Below are 25269 nucleotides of genomic sequence, written 5' to 3'. Positions count from 1 at the left end.
CAGCTGGCTTGAATTTCTCCTCAGAAAATGGGTTTTCTTTTTATCATATCATCAGGCTCCAAAATTTTCCAAACTTTTAAACATAAGTTCCAATTCCCAACCATATTTTTGGGAATACATAAAACTGAGTGCTTTTAACAGCACAAAAGTTACATCTTGAATGCTTTGCTGCTTAGAAATTTCTTCTGCCACATACCCTAAATCATCTCTCTCAAGTTCAAAGTTCCACAAATCTCTAGGGCAGGGACAAAATGCCACCAGTGTCTTTGCTAAAACATAGCAAGAGTCACCTTTATTCCAGTTCCCAACAAGTTCCTCTTCTCTATCTGAGACCACCTCAGCCTGTATTTCATTGTCCATATTACTATCAGCGTTTCAACAAGTCTCTAGGAAGTTCCAAACTTTCCCACATCTTCCTGTCTTCTTCTGAGCCCTCCAAACTCTTCCAACCTCTGCCTGTTACCGAGCTCTGCCACTTACAAAGTTAACAGTGTTGGGTAAATTACTCTGACTCATCTCTGTGTTTAGATTTTCTCAGCATAATCGGCATAATATTCCATTACCTATGTCACAGGGTCATTGTGAGGATTAAACAGGATAATGAGTTTAAAGGTTTAGATGAGCGACTGGTATATGGTAAATGTGAAATAACGTTAGCTAGTACTATTTTGCCTAATGACCTCTTTCGACCTCCTTTTTCTTTCCCTTAGTCTTAGAATACAGTAGTTCAGTGAATTTAATGTACAAAGGAGGGATGTTCTCACCATAGGGCATGTTAATATTTCATTCAGTCTTTAAACAGATATGTTTTGAGAGAACAAAAAAGAATTCTGAAAAGAATACATGATAGCAGAAATAAAGATACAACAGAAGTTAGAAGATGAAGTTGAGGAAATCTTTAAGAAATAGAACAAAAGACAAAAAGATGGACAATAGGATAAACAACTATCTTAGGTACCTGGGATCCATTGGTGAGAAATTAAACACATTTCTGCCCTCACAGAGTCTAGGTCATTTTCTTTGGTCCAGAGTTTTCCTGGCTCCTCTCACATGCCGTATGTATATATGCACTTATTTTATAATCATGGTGTTTTCAAGGAATATTTTTACATTAAACTTTTGTTTAATGTACATATAAGCGTATAATTTAAAAGTTACACATTACAGGTTACAAACTCAAAAGTAAGCTTCCCTTTCTTATTCCAGATTTCTTAGTTGTCCTCAAAAACAACCATTCTTACTTGATTCTTTTCTGACTCATTACTGAGATAAACATATAGAAGTATACAAGCCTCCTTTCTCAAATAATGGTAGTGGAAAAGGAGGAGAAGATATAGGATGCATCAGAGGCTTCTAGCAAAGAGAAGGTGTAAAGAGAAAGGAAGTACATTCAGAGGACAGAGTGGGGAATATCAGACCACAAGGGTTGAGTAGTACTCTTGAAGCCAAAGCAGAAAATGTAGACTTTTAAATGAATGTAACAAGCATTTATTAAAAACTGTGCTGCACAAAACATGTTAGAAACTAGCCAGGTGCTAGGAGTCTAATCAAGGCAGGGGCAGGGTACACACATGGGAATATTACATGGACAAGCTTATCTAGCATGGCAGTCTACAACCCTTGAAGGTTGTTTACATAAAATAAAGGAACATTTTTGTGGCTCAGGCCCCCCCCAGAGTTCTCTTTAGGTTTAGACAGAGACTGCCCCATCCCTTACTGATCTCACCTTAGAGCCAGGTTTCCAAAGTCATTTCTCCCGGTATACCTGTCTCTGTATGCAATTTTCCTCTGGTTGCCTTGAGCAAAAACAATCATCCAGCTCAAATGTGCTAGCTCTATGCTGGGCCAGCCCATGTGCCTGTAGGACATCTGTAGGCTAAGTAAGCCCCTGGGTGATCTCCATCTTGGTCTTCCTAATTCCATTGCAGCTCTTCTTCTCTCAGCCAGGAGTGGAAAGTCCTAAGCCTCCTTCCATTCATCCCATTATCAAGATGATGGCTCTCCCTCCCCAGCTCTGCTTCCAGGAAGATGACATCCCAATAACTTGGGCATCACCAAAACCCCTCCCTGAATACCAGGGAAACTGCTGTCTATCTTAAGTCCATTTGGACAGACTGTTCATCTGTTGCTTGTTTCAAGACTTGTTGATGGGGTGGACAGACCAGACATTTCATGTATTTCTGTGGATCAAGATCTCTCTTTTTTTCTCTCTCTCTTTTGAGTATTGTGATCTCTTTGGTTCTTTCACAGCTTCCCCAGGCCATCTCACTTGTCAGTTCTTCAAGAAAAACAGGGTTCACAAGCTCCAGCACTTTCGTGTTTATTCGGTTCTCTCCACTAGGGCTTGTTGGGCAGGGCAAGCCTCCTCAGTATTAGCCAACAGCCCAGATAGAAGTGGCTCCAGGTTCTGTCTCTGCCTCTCCTAATTTCCCCAAATTTAGGTTGGTCTGCTCATTGTTGCCTGTACCCTAGGCCACCGTTTTCCTTACTGACCCTGACAGAGGGATGAGAACTCCTTAGCAGGGGTAGACTTTTCTCTAGAGCATACTAATCACACTATTACAGTACATAGATCTCTATGTTTCAAAATATTAACTCTATAAGGTCATAAATACATAACTCCCACCAAGACTGAGGAGGTAGTTGTTTAGTCACAGGTACACAAGATTCAGTGGGGCACCAGCTTAGAAATCTGGGCAGATAAAAGGCAGTTTTCCAGAAACTGAGAGTTCTATTTAAAAAAATACAATCTATGAAATTAAGAGAAGAATCTGATCTGGAGGAGGTATTGGTCCTAAATTTTATTTCCACGTCATGAACCATTAAGCTGGGCTTGGCCCATAAGTGTGCTCTGAAGTGAAAAGAGGCAATAAGAGAATTAGTCTTCTCTTGGCATACTGAGCAGAGCTGGAGTTACAGGGAGGCTATTCCACTTACAGGAAGTCGTGGAAACCCCTTATTACTGATGGTAATGTCTTTTTGCCTTCTGGAAGAAATAAAAAGGTTGCCCAGAAACTTACAAAGGAAAGGGTAGAAAGACTGAATACTTGTATGGGCTTTACTCTTTAATTAAAAACGTGTATCACTTTTGTCGCATGAAGGTGTCTTCAAACTTTTAAAAACACACTGGGCTTCTTCAGATCTTTCAGTTACATTAATTTTTTCTCTGGAAAAAATAGAAGAAAAGATTAGGTGATACTTCACAGTTGAGCTACTTTCTTTTTCTAGATTTCAATGATAGGGCACAATAGAGGTTGCCATTGGAACAGCAATGAGGAGAAACAAACTATTGAAGAGAAAGGTGGAGAAGGCAAGAGAAAAGAACCATGGTCTACACTGTTGTCTATGCATCAACAACTACCCTTTATTTCTGCCTGGCCCTTCCCATGCCCTCTGCTGATTCTCTGCTGCCTGCCCTCTTCAGGCTCTTCCAGACCATTTCTGAAACTGAATCTGACAGGGTAGACAGGATTTCAGCACCCTTTCTCATTGTCCAAGGGTGCCCGGAATTATTAGTCTTGTTGCTAGAATCACAGTGGCTGGTATATCTGGATTAGTGCTGGGCACTCTTGGTTGTCTGTGCACCCTGGGGGTTATGACCCTGTCTCTGAAACCAGGCTTGTTACTGAGGGTTGCTTTGATCCTATGGGTATGCAGTCAGCGTCTTAATATTCCTGAGAGTTTAATTTCTCAGGAGGGCTAGAGGTACAGACTATCTTTCACGTTGTGAAAGGACTGATCGCCAAGAACTTTTATGTATTCATCATGCATCAATCATTCTTTCAATAAGCATTTATTGAGAACCTGCTATATGCCAGGCACCATGCTAAGTGCTAGCAGCACAATGATGAGCTTAATTGGTATGGTCTCTGCTCTTCATAGAATTTAGTTTAGTCTAGTTTATAGAGTTTAGTAAGATAATTACACAAATATGTAAGCATAATCTGGTGTTATTAAGAAAAAGCCAAGGGATCCACATGACACTGTAACAAATGGACATTTTCTAGTTTGGGAAAGGGTTTTTAAGAAAGTGCTGCTTGAGGCAAGATCTGAAGAATGAGGTAAAGAGGTAGCAGACGAACATCTAAACAGGGTCATAGCAAATACTAAGATGCTCAGGCTGAAGCAAACATGTTATCATTCCCCACTTCTTCATTTTTTCATTCCACACATGTAGGATGCCCACTAATCTAGGCACTGTGCTAGGTACTGGGGTTACTGCAGCCCAGGTTCACCACCTCTGAAATCTTTGGTATTGACTTTTGCTTGACCATGATGGAGCTTGTCATGCTTTCTGGGCATTGTGCATTGGATACCCTGTCATCCATTAACAGGTTCTTTTCTTCTAGGTCTTAACTAGTCTTATTTTCCTCTCCCTCTCTATTAGTTCAAGTTTGTTGAAGTCTCAACATGCCTTAGGCATAAGCCTATTCAAGTAACAGGCACTCTGGGGATTATACCTCTCTCATCAATGTCTCAGGGTCAGGATTTACCTTTTTTTGGTGTGTTCACTCTCTTCCCTCTCCATTGTGTTGGTTCCTGAAAGACACCAAGACCAATCTTCAAAATTGTATTCCTCATAGACACCAAAAGAAGGAAAGTTTGAAAAGGCTTCAGAGTTCTGGGACTCAGAGAGAAATTGTTGTGACTTTTTATATGGAAGAGACAGTTATTTAAATGATGCAATTTCAGGGGCATTGGGAAGAAGTTTCTTGCATTCAAAAAGTATATGCCTTCCCTTGCTCACTGTGCCCTAAATTGTAACACTGGAAATATATTTTTCACTTGTAGCTCTATCCTGGCTAACCAAAAAATACCATTGGGGGGGGGGGGGGGGTAATATATTTAGTTTTAGCAATCATTTTGTGATTGGAAGAGTTTCTAATCCTTTTCTGAAAGCGAGGTTTAGAAGGAGGAGGAAAAGAAGTCTTGAAGATGTTGATGCCTAAATGGACTAGCCAGATGGTGCTAAGAATATTATACAATGTTGCATGGACAAGCCCAAGTGGGAAATTTCTAGCCAGCTAGACCTCACAAAGCCTGAGTTGCTATTGATAGGGACTTGATACTGACACAACTTGGGATGTAAACTTCTCTAGGCTGACTGTTGTGATGATGCTATTGTCCCACTTAAAGCCCAACAGGTTGCTAACCTGAGTGTCCATGGAGGTATTTATAGACCACAAGAATCCACTCAACAATACCTCTGTTGGTTTTGTGATTCTGTCTTTACTAAATAGAGTATTCTTGAACACTTCCTGTCAGTGGAAGTTCTCTTTTACGTGTGTATGTGTGTATTTAAAAACAATCAGCTTTTATGAGGCCACAAAGTCAGAAGAATGGTATAATGGACTTTGGGTACTCAGGGGGAAGAGTGAGAGGCAGATAAGGGATAAAAGACTACACATTGGGTACAGTGGACATTGCTCAGGTGACAGGTGCATCAAAATCTCAGAAATCACCACTAAAGAACTTATCCATGTAACGAAAACCCACCTGTTCCCCAAAATCTATTGAAATAAAATAAAAATAAAAGATAAAAACAATCTGCTTTATGGAGGTATAATTAATAAATAACAAAACCCAATCATTTCCAATCATTTTCAGTTTAGAGTTTGGTGATTTTAACGAATATATATAGTCACGTAACCACCAAGATCGTAACCACAATCAAGATCAAGAACATTTCCATAAGCCAAAATAGTTCCCTTCTACTCCTTTTCAGCTGATTCCTTTCCCCCATCCCATGGATAACCATGAATCTACTTACAATAGTTTTACTTTTTCTTGAATTTCATATAAATGAAATTGTATAATGTGTATTCTTCTTGTGCCTGGATTGTTTCACTTAGCATAATGCTTTTGAAATGTATCTATGTTCTTGTGTATTGTTAGTAGTCCATTCCTTTCTATAGCTTTGCAGTATTTCATTGTATAAATATACCACCATTTGTTTATGCATTCACCAACTGATGTAAATTTAGGATGCCAGGTTTGGTATTATGAAGAAAGCTGCTATGAACATTTGTGTATGAGCTTTTATATATTTTTAAAATTTCTGTTTGGTAAAAGTCTGGGATTTTGGGTTGTATAGCAGTACATGAGAGTTTCAGTTGCTTCATATCTTCTCCAACACTTGATGTTTATCAGACCATTCTAGAGGGTGTGCAGTGGTATCTTATTATAGTTTTAATTTGTACTTCCCTGATGACTAATGATGTTGTGACTGTGCTCATCAGCCATTTGTATATCTTCTTCTGTTATGTATCTGCTCAAGTCTCTCGTGTCGTGCCTTTTATTAAATGGATTGTCTTACTAATGAGTAGCAATATGTAATTACATATTCTGCATACAAGTCCTTTATCAGATATATATTTTGCAAACAAACATTTTCTCCCTGTCTGTGGTTTGACTTTTCCTTTTTTTTTTTTGATTGAGACGGAGTCTCGCTCTTTCGCCCAGGCTGGACTGCAGTGGCGCGATCTCGGCTCACTGCAAGCTCCGCCTCCCGGGTTCACGCCATTCTCCTGCCTCAGCCTCCGGAGTAGCTGGGACTACAGGCGCCCGCCACCATGCCCGGCTAAGTTTTTGTATTTTCAGTAGAGACGGGGTTTCACTGTGTTAGCCAGGATTGTCTCGATCTCCTGACCTTGTTATCTGTCCGCCTCGGCCTCCCAAAGTGCTGGGATTACAGGCATGAGCCACCGCGCCCAGTGACTTTTCCTTTTTTAAACAAAGTCAAAGAACAAAAGTTTTCAATATTGATGACATCCATTTTATCTGTTTATGATATGGTTTTTGCTTTCTGTGTCTTATCTAAGAAGACTTGCCTAACTTAAGGTCACAAAGATTTTCTCCTCTGTTTTCTTTCAGAAGTCTTTTCATTTTAATTCTTAATATTTAAATTACTTTGTGTGTGTCTAGGCTCATACTTTTTCTTTGTGGATATCTAATTGTCCCAACACTATTTGTTGAAAAGACTATCTGCATGGAATTACCTTGGTACCTTTGTCAACAGTGTGAATCTATTTTTGACTCTCTATTTTGTTCCATTGACTGATATGTCTGTCCCTTTACCAATATCACACTGTCTTAATTACTATTACTATATAGTAAATATTGAAATTAGGTAGGTTAAGTCCACCTTTTTTTTTTTTTTTTTTCTTTTTATTTGAGACGGAGTTTCGCTCTTGTTGCCCAGGCTGAAGTGCAGTGGCGCGATCTCAGCTCACAGCAACCTCTGCCTTCTGGGTTCAAGCCATTCTCCTGCCTCAGCCTCCGGAGTAGCTGAGATTACAGGCATGCGCCACCACACCCAGCTAATTTTGTATTTTTAACTTTTGTTCTTATTTTTCAGAATTGTTTTGGCAATTGTAGGTTCTTTGCATTTCCCTATAACTTTTAGAGTAAGATTTTTAATAACTATTTAAGAGCTTACGAGGATTTTGATTGTGATTACATTTAATTCATAGGTCAACTTGGAGAGAACTGATATCTTAACAACATCTAGTCTTCTGATTCATAAACATGGCCTATGTCTCCATTTGTTTTGGTTTACTTTAATTTCTTCAGTAGTAATATTGTATAGTTTTCAGTATATAGGCCTTGTACTTGTTTTGTTAAATTTATTTCCAAGTTTTTAATATTATTTGATGCTACTGTAAATGCTATTAATTTTTTGTCAATGTACAATTGCTTGTTGTTAGTATATAGAAATAATTGATTTTGTGTATTGACTTTGTATCCTGTGCCTCTGCTACACTCACTTATCAGTTTTAACAGGTTTTTGACAGCTTCCTCAGGATTTTCTACAAGCATGATCATTATCTGTGTAAAAAGACCGTTTTACTTCCTTTCCAATCTCTACGTCTTTTATATCTTTTTCTAGTCTTGTTTCTCTGGCTACGACCTCCAGGACAATGTTGAACAAAAGTAGAGAGAGTGGACATCTTTCCCTTATACCCCATCTTAGGGTAAAAGCAATCAGTCTGTTATCATGAAATATTATGTTAACAGAAGAATTTTTGGTAGATGTCCTTTGTCAGGTTGAGGAAGTCATCTTGCATTCCTATTTTTATGAGAGTTTTTCTTTCCATTTAAAGCTGTGAATGGGTATTAATTTTGTCAAAAGCTTGTCCTGTATCCATTGACATGATCATATGTTTTTTCTTTTTAGTTTATTTATGTAGTAAAGGTTATTGCCTGATTTTTGAATGTTGAGCTTACCTGTGTTTCTTGAATAAACCCCACTTGATCATGATGTATTATACTTTTAACATACTACTAGATTTTAGTTGCTAATTTTGTGAAGCATTTCACAAGAGATGTTTGTAGTTTTCTTTTCTTGCAATGTCTTTCCTAGTTCAGTATCAGGGCTCCCCTGCCTTCAGAGCAGCCTGGACACTGACTCCAGGCAGTAAACTGGAGCAATCATAGGGCTTATCTCATTTTTTCTTTCCTTCACTCAGGGACTACAGTTTTCTGCTCTCTGTCATCTGATTTCTGAAAACAGTTGTTTCATATATTTTGTCTGTTTTCTAGTTTTTTATGGAAAGAGGGCAATTCTTATAGCAGTTAATCTTTTGTTGGAGGAAGCAGAAGTCTATTCTGTAAAATTTTAAAGACTATTTATTTATTTACTTATTTATATTTTTTAAGACGGAATCTTGTTCTTCTCTCACCCAGGCTGGAGTGCAGTGGTGCGATCTTGGCTCACTGCAACCCCTGCCTCCCAGGTTCAAGCGATTCTCCTGTCTCAGCCTCCCAAGTAGCTGAGATTACAGGTGGCCACCACCACACCCAGCTAATTTTTGTATGTTTAGTAGAGATGGGGTTTCACCATGTTGGCCAGGTGGGTCTCGAACTCCTGACCTAAGGGGATCTGCCCGCTTCGGCCTCCAGAAGTGCCAGGATTACAGGCGTGAGCCATCACTCCTGGCCTAAAAGACCTTTTAATTGTTAGAAAAGTCTCTCTTAATTCCTTACACCCTCTTATAACCTTCATTCATTGAGATGCCCTTCAGAGTCATACCATTAAGCTCAATCTTTGCATCCTATGGCAGCTTTTCAGATATTTGAAGACAGCATCTCTGTTCTCTCTAGGCCTTCTTTCAGGTGAAGCATCATCAGTTACTTGAGCTATTTCTTATTTGACTGAACTCCCAGATGCTTTATAAATCTGGCTATGTTTTACTTTTGTAAAGTTTCTTCTTAAAAATAATGGTGTTTATAAGGACATGAATAGACAGTTCTCAAAAGAAAATATACAAATGGCCAACAAACATGAAGAAAAGTTCAATATCACTAACTATCAGGGAAATGCAAATTAAAACCACCATGAGATACCACCTTACTCCTGCAAGAATGGCCATTATTGAAAAATAAAAAAATAATAGATGTTGGCATGGATGTGGTGAAAAGGGAAAATGTTTACAATGCTGGTGGGAATGTAAACTAGTACAAAAACTATGGAAAACAGTGTGGAGATTCCTTAAAGAACTAAAAGTAGAACTCTACTATTTGATTCAGCAATCCTACTACTGGGTATCTACCTAAAGGAAAAGAATTCATTATATGAAAAAGACACATGCACACGCATGTTTATGGCAGCACAATTTGCAATTCCAAAAATAAGGAACCAACCTATATGTCCATCAACCAATGAGTGGATAAAGAAAATGTGGCATATATACCTCATGGAATATTACTCAGCCACAAAAAAAGAACACAAAATAATGGCATTTGCAGCAACTTGGATGGAACTAGAGACCATTATTCTAAGTGAAGTAACTCAAGAATGGAGAAGCAAACATTGTATGTTTTCACTTGTAAGTGGGAGCTAAGTTATGAGGATGCAAAGACATAAGAATAATACAATGGACTTTGGGGACTCAGAGGAAAGAGTGGGAGGGGTGAGGGATAAAAACTACACACTGGTGCAGTGTACACTGCTCGGGTGATGGGTGGCACCAAAATCTTAAGAAATCACCACTAAATAACTTAACCATGTAACCAAAAATCACCTAGTTTAGTTCAATAGTTCCCAAAAAACTATTGAAATAAAAATGTTGAAAAATAATCTTATTATAAATGTAAAAAAATGGTACTTATAGTTGAATACAGTATTTCAGATGTCTTCAGACTAACACAAAATAAATTATCCTTTTATACCCATGACAAAATAGTCATCATATCAAAAAAAGCCACTATCAAAAAAATGAAAGCAGATAATTAAAAGGTAGATTCTAAACTTTTAAATTTGATTACAAATTTAGCATTTTGAAGGGAAAATGTGATGATATCACTAACTTTCAGTTTTTAAGCCTGTGAATATTTCTGTTTAAATGTTGGTTAAAAACGGATCGAGACGATCCTGGCCAACATGGTGAAACCCTGTCTCTACTAAAAATACAAAAATTAGCTAGGTGTGGTGGCACACGCCTGTAGTCCCAGCTACTTGGGAGGCTGAGGCAGGAGAATCGCTTGAACCTGGGAGGCAGAGGCTGCAGTGAGCTGAGATCGTGCCACTGTACTCTAGCCTGGTGACAGAATGAGGCTCTGTCTCACAAAAAAATGAATAAATAATAATAATGATAATTTGTTTTGAAAAAGACATTGTACCTTTAAGAAATCATACCTGAAAGAGCTGAGGTTTGTTCTAGGGAGGCAAGTTGTAAAAACTGTTGCTAGGGCATTATATACAGATTTCAGTCACACAAGACCCAAATGAGGAAGTAAAATTTCAGGGTTTGATCAAATAGACTTCTGCTTCCTCCAACAAAAGATTAACTGCTATAGGAATTGCCCTCTTTCCATAAACAACTAGAAAGCAGACAAAATATATGAAACAACTGTTTTCAGAAACAGTTCATTTTTGTCTTTCTCCCAATGGGTAAGCTGATAGGGTGATTTCTGTTTCGGAAAAGACAGTAATACGTAGTTACAAATTCTCATGCCTTATCTGCCCTATTTGACAAAACAAAAAAAGAGAAGAGAGGTTGGAAACTGGCTAGAATAACTATGGCATTTCCCTTTTATTCATTTCAACAGCCTAAACAGGGTAAATATGTGCAGTTGAGACATAGAAAAACTATAATGAGAAAACATTGGACAGGACTTTTGGTGCCAAGTTAGTTTGAGGGCTGTCTCCTCCAAGAAAGGGATTAATACTGGAGTAGGAGGAAGCTCCACTTTTGGAGAAATTCCTACCAGTTATCAGTAAGCTTGTGTCTTTGTGGAGGGATCTGCTGTTTCCACATTGGTCTCTTGGCAGAATTCAGCTCCTTATAGTTGCAGAACTGAGATCCTAATTTCCTTAATGGCTGGCTGTCAACTGAGAGCCACTTCCAGCTTCTAGAAGCTACCTACATTCCTTGGCTCATGGCTTCCTCCTAGAAATGCTGGGTTGAGCTAGAAATGCTGGGTTGAGCTTCTCAAGCTTCATATCTCTCCTCCTCCTTCCAGTTCATTTCTCTATCCCATTTAGGAAAGATTCTCTGACTCATGTGATTACATTGGGCCCACCTGGATAATCCAGGCTACTCTCACCATCTCAAGCTTGGTGCCTTAATCACCTATGTGAAGTTCCTTTGCCATGTAAGATAACATATTACAGGTTCTGGAGTATAGGAGATGGACATCTTGTGGGGGGCATTATTTTGCCTATCACATAGCCAATGCCAGGAGTACCCACAAAGCAAGGGTAGATATTGCTGAAGTTACAAAATCCAAATTTACAAATATCTCATATCTATAATGGCATAGTTATACCTGTTGCATCTCCCTCCCTACAGTGATAGCAAGGCTTCTCTCTTTGATCAAACTCACTGGCATGGATGACTGTCTGAACAAATAACTTTTTCTTACCAATATTCTTCATTACATTCTTGGAGGTCATATATGTGCCACTCAACCCAATCTGACCATCTCATCTGTACCCACAGAGCTTATTTAACCACCTTCTAACTTCTCTCATGTGAACACACATATCGTCTTTATCTCCCCTATCTACTCTCCTGATTTTTTTCTCATTGCCTCACGGGGGAAGAAACATCCTTGATCTTTTTCTCTATCCCTTCTTTGTTTCATTTGTAAGCTGATCATTGTAAGGTGAAGAAAAATTTAGGAAACAGCTTACTCCCAAGATGTAAGTCGCTTCTTCATATTTGACTAATTCTAAATGGCAATGAGATTGAAAGAAAGTGAAGCTCAAAACTCTTACCTTGAAAAGTCAAAGCCTGGACAAGCATGATATGTCTTTACATCTGTGCTATGAATTTTATACTTTTATATCATAGAAATCTCTCAGCACACTCCATACATTGGCAGTTTGAATGGCTCTGACACATGCTTTGTATTAATTTATTTAAATTTGATCATTGCTCCCCAATTTCTTATTTTTAAAGTACAGCAGGATGCAATGAATGACTGCTAATGTCATCCATCTATTTTCTAGATAGATTTTAAAATCAGTATACTGAAAAACAAGATGCTGGCCAGAGGCAATACTCATCTTGTGCTTTCTACCATAAGTGAGTAAGAAGGTTACCTTAATTATTAGCACCAAACTAATTACTACTGGAGGCAATTACTGAGATAAAGTCCAATTTTATCTTCGAACCAGCCCAAACTACAAAAAGGCATGGCATTATTATAAAGTTAGGGACCATTTTGTCCCCATTAAACATTTTTATAACAGAAGTCAGTGGGGAGGATGTTTATAATAACAAAACTATTGGACTAACTCAAGTGTCCAAATAATGATGTTGGTTACATAAATAAATTAAGGTGTATCCACATAAGGGAATATCTTGCAGCAGTTTAAAATGATGCTGTAGAATGATATTTATGGCATTGAAAATTGTCTTGCTACATTTAGTATAACAAAGTTAGAACACAGTACATATGTTATCCAAATTGTGAAAAATAACCCTTGTGATAATCCTGATTATGGAAAACAACATAGATTGATACATAGAAAAATCTTAAAGATAGGCACCAAAAATGTTTGTGTAATCATTTTTTCTTACTACTGAAATAATAGATGATTTTATTTTTGGTATATATGATAATGGATATGTATTACTTAGAAATTAGTAAAAGTTAATATTGTTTGTTATAGGTCAATGGGCAATAATTCATCTAACTTATTTAATAAGAAACCTAGATTTTTTTAGAGACGAGAAGCTGATTTTTGTGGTCATTTAGCAAATATCCCTGCTTGAACACAACCAGGTCCATAACCTTTAACATTTAAGAATGGTTTCACCATTTTACTTTATGTATATGTCACAGTAACCTCATGAACTGAGGTAGATAAAGCAAGTAATCAGTTTTCTCTGGAAACCAGAAGTACATTTGTAAACCTGAGGTTAGAAGTGTTGCCTTTCTTTGAAGTCCAAGAGCAACATTATCAGCTGCTGCCAGTTTGTATAGGCTCAAAACTCCAAGGGAAAACCTTTTTTCCCAACAACTTCCTGACTTTTTGCCAGTCTAGGCTCAGACAACAAGCTCCAGAAGGCAGCCAGCCGTTTGGGAAGTAGGTGCAAAGCGGCAGTCTGTGGGGAGGACAAGGACTGACTCACCACGTTTATAAGAGTTGTGAGGCTGCTTCTTCTTCTTCCATTTCCATAGAATTAGACAGAAAACCATCACACATATAATAACTGTTGAAGGTACAGCTGTAATCCAACGGATGTGGTCTGGGGGAGGCTGAGGGTCCTCAAGCTCTACAAATGACCACAAATTTTCAATCAGCCAGGAGAGTCATTTACAAAAGGTTTCTGCTAGCTGCTCTTCTCTTTATTTACCTGCCAGGCTCTCCCTAGGGCTCTAAGGCCAGAGAAGCCTGAAATCCACAACAGGAGGCCATAGAAAGTCCCAGTCTCAGGGCCTCAGCAGGGACCTAAGAATCAAGCCCATGCCTCTGGCCAAATGCCTGGACTGAGTGTCCTGCCTTCCTGGAGGTGGGGATAACACCGACCATGATCGGGAAGAAGAGGTTCAGCCTGACCCATGATTCTGGAATCTGGGTGAGGTGTCTGTGCTGAGGCTCTGCACATGCAGTCATTTGTGCCACGCCTGCTACCCCACCCCGCTCTGCAGTCAGTTCTCAGGCCCTGAAGTTCCTCTTGTGATGATTCTTCTGTCCAGTATAAGCTGATCCAGACACCTCTCACTCGGACAAATGGAACAGCCTCCACACAGGCCCCTACCTCTAGTTTTCGTTTGCTTGTTTGTTTAGTTTTTTCCTACTGAGATCACAGCAGGTTTCCTCTGCATGGCTTTCAGCATATCTCATCTACTAAAAATCCTTTGATGTTTCTTCATGCCTTGAGGAAACTTCACACCTTCAGGACCTACTTCCTTACATGAGAACTCCTAAGTTTCTGGGGAGTTGGAAAACAGGCTTTGTGGGGAAAACTTAGAACTGAGTCACCCACTTTAAAGACATTTTTGGGAACAGTTCTGGTAGCTAATTCCAAATTTCAGGAAAACTAGGACCAGCTGATCTATTAGCTTAGCTATAATTTGTGGACACATGCCCTGTTTCTGAGATGTTAAGGAGTTGTGGACATTGCAGGCCATATTTAACCCCTTTTGAGTCTGTCTCAGTCTATCCCACTTGAGCCAGTTTGGCACTCCCAGTAAAGGGGGTGTGGGGTTATACTTACTAACTTGGAGGCTGCTACCTTTTAACATGCAAAAAAGGCCCCTTGACTCAGGGTCTAACCTATCTCTGATCAAGCGATAGAATGGGAAACCCAGACAGGCAAGTGCCATCTTCCTGAGGCAGCTAGAGCTGAAACATTTCTGAAGATGGGGGTACCTGTGGAAGTTTTGGCAGAACAGTAGTTGAGAAGCAGCAGGAAGGTGAGCCATGATGAGGTTGTATTGGTGGCAAGCCCCTGTTAATTTGTAGACTATGGGAGCCGTAACAGAGGGCTCTGGGGCATGTCGTATATGGTGATGTTGGTGGCCACAAGATAGCCACCAGTCAAACTAACTACGCATTGAAGGAGGTACTGAACTCCAGGCATAGCTTAGAGAGGCTTCTATCTGGCCAAGAGAGGATACAGGAGAAGCAACTGGGACAGGATGAGTGTGGCTCCACCATTTACTGCACTCTCAGAGGCTGAAGTGTCTGAGTAGAAAGAAGTCAGTAGCAGGAGACGAGATTGGCCCAGTTGTAAAGTTGGTTCATGGGGACTGGCCCCAGGGGCTGTTCACAGACCAAGTTATGTCTGAACAACAAGACACTGGGAGAAAGGAGGTGACAAAGCCAGGGAATGGAGCAAGGAGTTGGATGGGTGTCACTGGAGGGGGCAAGCCAAGGAGTCATCGCTGGAGAAGGGGTCAAGGAAAGAAGAAGGCAGATGTGGGGGGTCAAGGTCAGCACAGGCGGTGATGGGACAGGGTAGGTGCAGGCCACCTTTATTCCAGGAGGGAATCTTGCAGTTACAGATCCTTAAAAGAGGAGTCAAATATAGACACATGCCCTCCTGGGTAAAACCAGGACTTTAAAATGTCAGGCTCCTGTTAGTGCCTACTGCTTAGTTTCAGTCCTTTCCTCCACTGAACTGGTCCCTGAAGAATACTTCCGAACACACAAGCATTTCTGCCTCCAAGGCTTTCTTTGACATACCTCCTGCCTTATGTCAGATACAGCTGATCCATTGTGGTCCTCTCACCTGCTGAGCCCAGATTCTGTCTCAAGGTTTTTCTGCTAAGGAAGTCACCATAGTTTTGGGAACCTGTCATCCAGAATGCCCTCCCCTCCTCACCACATGTATTAACCCCAATAATTTATTTTACGTGTTACAAGGTACCCCTTCCTTTAGGAACCATTCCTTGACCCTCAGGGAACTTGCCTACCTCTGAATGCCCATAAAACTCATTACCAGTCACTTTTGTTTTAAATCTAGTCACATATTTCCATGAAATGAAATTTGGATTCCAATTCAACCTTTTAAAAACCCCTTTTTTCATGTGTGCACATTACAGGGTTATGATTCCATTGGAAGGTCCTCAAGGGCAGAGGGGGTGTCATATCTTTTTGTTTTCACTCCTGCAACCAATAATGTCCCAAATGGTTCTACACTCACAATAAGTACCATTTGTATGTATGCATGTATGCATGATGTGTGTGTGTGCAAGCGCATGTATGTGTTTTAATCAAAGAAAGAATTCTAGCCTGGAGGAAACCTGCATTTTTTAATCAAAACTTCAGAATCCTCCATCCAAAGGTAAACCAGGATATTGAGTCAGTTTCAGGGCTAAAAGCCTATTTCTTCAAGTGCAGCACAGGCTCATAGCCTCCTGGACCCTGCATCACTCAGGCGAAGCAGGAGCCCTCCATCTGGGTCCTTCCTAACAGCGTCATAACATGGCCCAGATGGAGGTTTCCTAGCAAGTCGGGGATGTTGGATAATCTGCCTTAAGCATTTGTGTATAATACCTGCTGAAAGAAATAATCTTGGAAAACATCTTTACCTATAGAGAAAGGTGAGGATAAAAGCTGTGTCTTGTCAGTTTCCAGAACACAGAAGATGGTCATGTTGCTCGTAACATCAGGGAATGAAACAGACAAGCTGATGGAAATGTCGTACAGTTCTGTGACATTATCTTGAGATTTCTGCATAACACCATCATACTCGATAGTTGAATTCTTGGTTCTTAGCAAAACACTCATCTTCTTAGGTTCTGGGTAGCCGTGTATAGATGAGCAGGTCAAATTTATGTACACATTTTCTGTTATATTAGATATTGGGACTATTTCAGGTTGACTGAAGTTAGCTGAAAGCACAAGAGAGATACAAAAAAATCAGTCTAAGTTTAGATGCATCCAGGAGGGAATAGCAAATAACTGGGTGCTTGATCTGGGGCTCATTGGGGCACACCTGGGAGCCTCAGGGAGTCTAAAATGTGGCCCTTGGCCCAAGGTGAGTGCCACTTAATGAGTTCATGTTTATTTTTCAACAACAGAGTTTGGGGCCATGCTTATTTCCTGCTTATCCAAATCAAGGGGGTGCTAAGTGACAGGAGGGCTGTAATTGGGTCCCCAAATATTTACAATGAAGTCACTATTTCCAGGGAGTAAAGTCTTTGGAAGGAGAAGTGGTCTGACTTTAGGGCCCAGTTGTCCCATGGGACACATTCCAGCTCACCAGACTAAGAGAGCAGAAAGGGATTGAGCTGAAGTCTCACCAGGAACTGACAGAGTTCATGGTGCTGAGACGCCCTGGGTCATATCTTTCAGGAACCCACGTAGGATTGTGGTAAGTGAGTGGGTGGGCATTTTGGAATTTGAAATTCAGAACACTGATTTTTGGCATGAGCATCAAAGTGTCTTCATAACATACTCTAAGATGAAGGCCAAATCCAGCTATTTTAGGGAAAATACATGATCTTAATAAACACAGTGTTTCTCTTGCCTTTGTTTGCCATTCACACTTTTCTGGCTGTTCAGGATCACTGGCATGGAGCCCCTAGATCTGTGTCATGTGCCTTCTGTCAGAAAAAATCTCTTGTTCTTTTATAGTTACTAGGTAGTTTGCAGGTTCTACAAACTGATTTATAATTTAGTGTGTTCTGACTAAAAAGTCTGTCATTTGCGTGTCATCTTTATAAGTTTTGCTGTATCAGTGTACTATTTGAGCACTCTTCTTGGACTTTATGTGGTCTGTAGAAGGTGAATTGCCAGACTGTTATTTAGCTTTATTAACAACATCTGTGAAATCACATGTTGTGTAAGTTAGAGTTTTTCTAATATACATTAAAACAAATACAACATGGCTTTTCAAAATGCTTGTCTATCTGTGTCCCACCAAAAACATTTCCAGTGGTACCTGGCCACATTTTGAAAACATGGATTTAGCACTTGGTTAACTGCTCCCAAAGCCCTGCAGCCTAGTTTTAATCACACAGAGTTCAAAGGGAGCAGCTGTCCATTCTATTTTTACTTTTGCTTCTGTTTTACTCTATGATTTTAGAATAGGTGTTGATCTGCCTTTCTAAGTTTCATCAAAAATTAACGTGGATCCAGTAATACCACACCTGGGTATTTCCTCTAGAGAACTGAGACCTTATGTTCACACAAAACCCTGTACATGAATGTTTACAGCAGCTCTATTCATACGAGCCCCAAACTAGAAACAACCCAATGTCTTTTGCTGAGTTGAATGGATAAACAATAAAATGCTACTCAGCGATAAAAAGGGACAAGCTTGATATGTGCAACAACCTGGGTGAATCTCAAAGGCATGCTAAACACAAGAAGCCAGTCTTAAAAGGTTATATACTGTATGGCTCCACTTATGTGACATTGTCAAAAAGACAAAACTATAGGATGCCTAACAAGGGTTATGAGTGCAGACAGAGTATGACTCTATAAAGGGATAGCCTGAGGGAAATTTTTGGGGTGATAGAAATGCTCTATGTCTTGTGGCGGTTACCTAATCTATACATGATCTATAAAATCAGTAGACAGTATACCAAAACAAACAAAAAATAATTTTACTGTGTGATAGTTTCTAAAATATCTGTAGTGACATTTAGGCCTTCTGAGGTCTGGTGAAGTGGAGGAGCTGGTTTGTAAGTTTGTGGGTTATGTTTGTTGGGCTTTTTTCCCTTCTGTCTCCAGGCTCATGGTTGTGGCAGCAAACAACTCATAAGCAACCTAGAGGAGGCTGAAGGGAAAACCCAAATGTGTCAGCTGTCCCCTTTGCTAGGAGCTCCAGGTAAAGATTTGGTAGGTGAAAAATCTTGGACCCAAGGAAAAAATGAATTGTGAGACATCTGAGGCCTTTATGGTTATGTAAACTTTGTAATGGCCAAATTACCTATGGTTTTTACCATGGGTAATTAGCCATATTATCTTTGTTCAATTAGCTCTATTTTTTCCCCAAAGCAGATTTTTACTGATCCTTCAGAAGCAGACTATAAAAAGTACAAAAGACTTTCAGTTCCCTACTCCCAGACTCTACACTCCCCAAATGCACTTCCCAGAAGTGGCTGTCCTCTGCCTTCTCTCTATAGACCCCCTTTTTCCCCTGGGCTCAAATCCTCCTCCAATGTTTCTCTAACTCATCTGCAGTCTCATCTCAGAAAGCTAAGAATCTGAACACACACCATTGACCACATACCAAGCACTGACAGTTCAGAATTCATCTGGTGGATGCGGATCATTCCTGTGGGCCTTTTGTGATGGATGATACATTGATACAAGCCCTTGTCCTTGATCTGAAGGTTGTGAAGTCTCAGGGTCCAACTCTCCGGATCAAAACTTGTGCGGCCCATATACTTGGAATGAACGCTGTCAAATTTCTCTTTGCCTAAGTATACCTCATTCAGAACCAAGTTTTCCTGGTTCTGCCAAAATACTACTAGCTCACTCAGGCTTCGGTTTTGAGAGTTTGCAAACTGGCATGGCAGGTCTGCAGTCTCATTGAAATAAGCTTGAATCTTCAGGGGAGCAGCACCTAAAAAGGAAGGTTAAGGATTAGGGGGGGAGAAATTAGAGGAAAGAGGAAGAAAACCTCCATTTCTCTTTATACAATACCCAGATACTACCTTATCAGTAATCATGCTGAAGAATTAGATATTAAGCTCCGGAACTGTGCACACATGCTTGGTCTCTGGAGATTAGGTCTTTGTCCTTGCTTCACTGCTGACTAAATGTGTGGCCTTGTACAAACTGCAATCTTTATGAGCCTCAGTTTCCTCATCTGATTAATGAAGTGGTTGACTAAATGTTCTAAGGGTCTTTCTAGTACTGTGGTTCTGTGAATTTAAATCGCAGGACAGGGAAAAACCAGCAGAGGTAGACAACCCATTCACCCACCAGTTACCTTTCTATAACCTGAATTTTAGTTCTCATCACCATAGCTGTTACAGGTTCCATAACTTCTACACCATCACCAAAAGCTTTCCCCTCCCCTCCCTATCCACATATTCCTTGGTCTGCTATGGTGAAAAGATTGCTGATAATGGCAATAAATTATAGCCCCCCTTTATTATACTTAATTAGTTGGGGAATCACATTGAGTAACATCTTTGAAATTCAAATAGCTCCCTTTACAGAATTTCCCCTATGACTACTGCTCCCATGGCCAGCATTTCCAAGGATGTCAAATGCTTTAGAAATGACTTCAATAGTCAACCAAGGTCTTTATTTTCAGTGACCTCTCTAAGCTCTTTCAGAGATCAGAAAGAGAACTGGGCAAATTTGATGGTTGTTTTGGGATTGTGGTGGTCAATGACCATTTAAGGCATATGAATGAAATGCTGGAAGTGAATCATAAATGGGCAGGTGAGGATGTGCTTTGGGAGTATTGGGGAAACCCCAGGCACCACAGGCTTGCTGCTCCCAGGATGCACTGACCCTGGACAATTTTACAACCATAGAGATCAATCTGGAGGAGTTCAGAGAAAGCTTTAGTCCTTGAGGGCACTTTGGGGTTTGTGGGAAGGATGTGGGCCACCCAACTACTTAAATGTGAATGATCACAGGGTTTGTGTAGGACCTTTTCTAGGTTACAGAATTACTCGAGACTTGGCAAAAAAAAAAAAAAAAAAAAAAAAAAAGTAAGCAGTGGTGGATGAGAAGCATGGGGGTGGAGAGTGGGAAGGCTATTTCTTACTTAATATTAAGTTAGATGCCACCTTGGAGAGGAAGTTAGTGTAAGTTCTAAATAAAATGTCATCATTCAGGATTTATGTGAAGGGATGTTGACACTGAGGAGGAAATGGAGAAGATGGGTGATGAGAGAGAGGAGAGGAGTCTCATTTGAAGAGTTCTTAGTGGGGGAGTAATTAAATTGATGTGCTTTCTCCTGAAAGAGGGACAAATAACAGTGACATGCACTTGTCAAACTAAACTGTATACAGAATGGCCCAGTGAGGACACATAATCAAGGGGTTGGTGGTGGATTTGAACTCTAAGGGAAGCAGACAGCAGGCATCAGTGGGAGTTTGCACAAATGTGAATCACTGCCTATTGCATTACACTCACTAGGACTCCATGAAGTACTTGAGGTATAAAATGCACCACCTGTAGAGGATGCGTACCTGTATTGGAGGGAGGAGGGAAAATCTATATGGGTACCCTGACAGTGAAAGGGAGACCTAAGGAAGATTTAGTGTGTTTATTAATCACCTTACAAGGCAAACCTGAGGCTTCTGCATCTTCTTTGCTGAGCTCTTAATGTAATGCAAGAGTGCCACCTACTGTAAAAGCTTTTAGCACTGTCTGGTTTTACTCTAAAACCATAACATTGACTGTTAATTGACAGATGACCTGATGGAGAAACTAAACACACAGTTAAAAATTCTGCCAGTTAACAGTCAATGTTATGTTATTACTCAGCTGTTAGTTGTGCCTTCTGGGCCTGGAAATGACTTCGTCTTTAGCTGCTTCTGTCTTCCTGATTTACATTTTTTTTTCTGTAGAGCCTCACAGTATCTTCTTTCCTTCCATCCATTCTCTCCACTCACAGACCAGTCTAACTCCGCTGACCCAAGCCCCTCTTCCCAAAGATTACAACGACTTTCTCTTCCACTTATCAAGTGCTCCCTTCTTCACCTAGCAACTGAAAGTGTGATGTACAGACCAATGAGATTCACGTCACCTGTGGGCTGGTCTGAAACACAGAATCTCTGGCCCCACCCAAGACCTACTGATTCAGAACCTCCATTTTAACAAGAGCTAAAGTTTGAGCAGCTGCTGTAGAGAATCTCTGCCTCTGTCTCCAGAGTGGATCACAGAAAATGACAGGAAATAATTTTTTCCATCCCTCCCTCCCCAGACTCCCTCTCCTCCCCGTGGGGTGGAAATCACTCTGAAATCCATTCTGAGTGGAACTGAAAGTATTTTGCAATTTATACTCCATAGCACCTCACCAACCACTGGCTTCCATGATCTCACACACAGTTAGGCATGGGGATGCTGCTAATCCTTTCTCTGACTAAATGGGGAATGTTTGGCTCAAGGTCTGTGATCACCAAATGGTGTTAGGCCTTCCATTTTATGACCCCAGACCTCAAGCCACCTAGCAACTGGACTTACTGGGACTCCATAGGTGGGTAAGCATTGAGAATCTCTCCCTTCCCCAGCACTTGGGTAGAGGAATGGTTGAAGTCTAGTTACGGGTTGCTATGATGTCAGGAACAAGTCACTCAATCCAGTTAGATGCCTTTGTAATCAGCTGAAGGAATTTGTTTCAAAGGATAATTAAGGACTTCCTGAGCAATATACTCTACTGTTGGAATGCCACTCAAAAACTGTAATTTGCTAACCTTACGAAGTCTCTCACCCCACTGGGACTTCAGTCTTCCCTGGCTACTATCCCCAAATGCATACCTTATATATTTAAGAATGATCTCTTCTTTATGTTGCTATGCTCATCTGTACTAAAAAAGTTTCCTTCTTTTACTAAACTTCCTCCAAAGTTTTACTTGGCCCTTTGGACGCCTCATTCCATTAATTACTACAAGGAAACTTTTCCACAACTTTAACCACTTCATTGACTGTTTCCCCTGAGGTTATTATTTCAGTGAAATCTGGCTTCACCCAAAGGAAGCCACTTGCTCCTGCCCCAGCTACTGTTTGTTTTATCACACTTCATGGGGCCTTTGAGCAACACCCTTCCCTTTTGAGGCATTTGACTCCCTCATTGCTTTTAGCTACTAAATCACTACCACCTTGCTCAATGAGGATTTTGGCATTAGATGCAAGGTCTTGCTAACAATTTAGGTGACCTCTTTATGAACGAGTCTAACAAACTTGCCTCAAATTTGTTTGATCTTGTCAACTCCACAGGTCTTCACCCACAGACTATTTCAGCAGTTGCCCCCCACCCTCTTATGACATAACCCTGAATCTTTTCACCTGGAGCAGCTCAGTCCCTAGAATCTTAATCTCAATATGCTAATCTCTGTCCACAACCTCCTATTCATCCAGGTTTTGCTCTTGCTTACTCCTTCTACATCTGTTGTTCAACTTCATCAACACCTCAACTTTATCCAGACCCTGTAGTGCAGTGTTTTCCACAAGAGCTCTTAGTGATAATGGAAATGCTCTGTCTCTGTGCTGAACAATATGATAGCCACCAGCCCTTGTGGCTATTGAGCAATTGATACGTAGCTAGTATGATTGAGAAGCTGAATTTTTAATCTTATTTAATTTTAATTAATTGAAATTTAAGTAGTTACATATGGCTAGTGGTTATTATATTGGACAATGCAACAATAGTATATCTTTGTAATTATTCCTTGCCACAACTTCAATAAACACACCCCTTTGTCTCTATAAAATTTACCCTGGGGACACTCTACTTTTGGTCTACATATCTGTTCTTACAACTGGGCAATTGAGCAGTTCTAGAGGAAACTATTCAGTTGTGCAGACTGGTGACATTCCAAATCTACAGTGTCCAGTCTCACTTCACTCGGCCTCCAGGCTGTTTGCCTGGTTCACCACCGTTACTTCAAACACAAACCCTCTGCTGCTGCTTTTAGTTTCTCTTTCCCTTGGAGTCAAACTCCCTGAAAGAGTAAGCAGCAATTGCCGCCTTCACTCCCAACCTCCCATCCCCACCTCTCTACTGAAATGCCCTGACAAAGATTGTTGCTGACTTCACACCATGGCCAAGTCTTGAGCTCTTTTCAGACCTCAACTCATTTGACCGCTGTGTCAAATGTAACAGTGTTGGCATCTCTCCTCGTTGAAATGCTCTATTCTTTCCCAATCTCTGTTTTCCTCCTTAATTTTCTCAAATCACTCTTTAATTTCGGTAACCTTGAGTGCATGTTCTTGGTCTTATTCTCCATACTTTCCCTGGTTTTTCTCCTCTAGCCCCATGGATTCAACTGTCAAGTACAAGCTAATAGCATCCAGGTGCTTATTGCCAACCCATAACTTTCACTAGAGTTTCAGATACCTGTATCCAACTTCCTGCTGGATGTCTCTATCTAGATTGCAACAGGTACTCTGTTCCTCCCCTTCAGCCTTCCTCTCCTCTATCTCAAGGAATGCTTCCCTGTCTGGGAATGGTTCCCAGACAAGCCTCTTATGTCTACAATAATCTAAATCATCTGTGTAACCAAGATGGATCATCTGTATACCCAAAATACCCAACAGAGGCTCTACACAAGTGTGTCTGAGGACATCTAGAACTACTACAGCCAGAGCTGAACTCCAATATGTTAAGAAAAGGGTGGAGGAGACTAATGTAATTGTCTCCTAACTCATCTTCCTGCTCCATCCTTGTCCCCGAGTCTAGTTTCTCAAGCCAAAATGATCCCTTAAAAATACAGCTCCAATCACATAATCCTCCTGTTCAGAAGCCTCTGATGCCTTCCCACCAAACTGAAAATTATATCCAGATCCCTTCCCCTCACACTGAGAACTACATCCAAAGTCCTTCCCCTGGCCTTACAAGACCTCATGTAATTGGGTCCCCAGTACCTATCAGGCCTCTTTCCCCCACTTACTCTGCCCCAGCCACACTGCCTCCCTTGCCATTCCTCCAAAAGATCACACGCTGTGTCTCAAGTCCTCTTCTCATGTTGTTCCCTCTGTCTGGAAGGTTCTTCCTCCAGACAGCCTCACAGCTACTCCTTCACTTCATTTAGGTCTTTCATTAAATGCTACCTCCCAGGGAGATTTTTCTGACCATTCTATTGAAGATAGCGTCCTTGGCATTCTATCGCTCATGCTGACTTATTTTTTATTGTGGTACTTATCATGACATGACATGACATGGTATGTTTGGTTATTGTCTGTCTCTCCTGAGAGGTCTGGGTTCTGATTAAAAATCTATGTGTGATTTTTCAGACCTGACCACAGGCAATTAAAGAGACTTAATCTGATAAGCTTTGCTGAGGAAGGTGCCCTTTCTACACCAGATTTGGTGCACAGTCAGTGCATGGCAGTCTCTGAAGGGGGTTGCAATCAAGATCTCAGGCCTCCCGCCGGTCATGCTTTTTCACATACTTGCAATTTTAGCCCAGGCACCCTCATTCTTAGGTCACTTTATCTGAGGCTCTGGGGTGAGGTCTTCAGGCACCTCCGCTGAAGCCTCCTCATCACGGAGAAGACACTTTTCCCCACTCTGACTCAGTACCTAGTATTTTTTCCACTCCTAGCCCTAAAGACACTGTTCCCCATGCTAACTCAGTACCTTGTACTTTTCCACTCCTAGCCCTCTCACCTCATTTTCCTCTGTGAATTCTCCCCATCCTTGGATTCCTCCACCCCCAGGTCCATAAAAC

The 25269-nt window shown here is 40.6% G+C and overlaps 1 protein-coding gene across 8 annotated transcripts in view; it reads right to left on the bottom strand.

The window, feature by feature from the left end:
• Window positions 1–1465: 1465 nt before the first annotated feature.
• The window catches only part of CD86 (CD86 molecule), a 62876-nt gene continuing 39072 nt past the window's right edge, over window positions 1466–25269 (bottom strand). For 6 of the 8 annotated variants that reach the window (XM_010370528.2, XM_030941844.1, XM_030941863.1 and 3 more), the window contains 5 exons: window positions 19143–19478; window positions 16492–16794; window positions 13584–13727; window positions 4494–4539; window positions 1473–3166 (listed from right to left, as the gene is read on the bottom strand). In XM_010370528.2, the coding sequence (XP_010368830.2) occupies window positions 3070–3166; window positions 4494–4539; window positions 13584–13727; window positions 16492–16794; window positions 19143–19478 (926 nt within the window). In that variant the 3' untranslated portion in view covers window positions 1473–3069. Of the gene's footprint in view, window positions 3167–4493; window positions 4540–13583; window positions 13728–16491; window positions 16795–19142; window positions 19479–25269 lie in introns of all 8 variants that reach the window. The other 2 variants (XM_030941872.1, XM_030941840.1) reach the window with 1 other exon arrangement.

Source organism: Rhinopithecus roxellana, chromosome 1 (assembly GCF_007565055.1).
Source record: "Rhinopithecus roxellana isolate Shanxi Qingling chromosome 1, ASM756505v1, whole genome shotgun sequence".
Lineage (NCBI taxonomy): Eukaryota > Metazoa > Chordata > Mammalia > Primates > Cercopithecidae > Rhinopithecus > Rhinopithecus roxellana.
The sequence above is the reverse complement of the archived record's forward strand: the minus strand, read 5'-3'. Positions and strand labels throughout refer to the sequence as shown.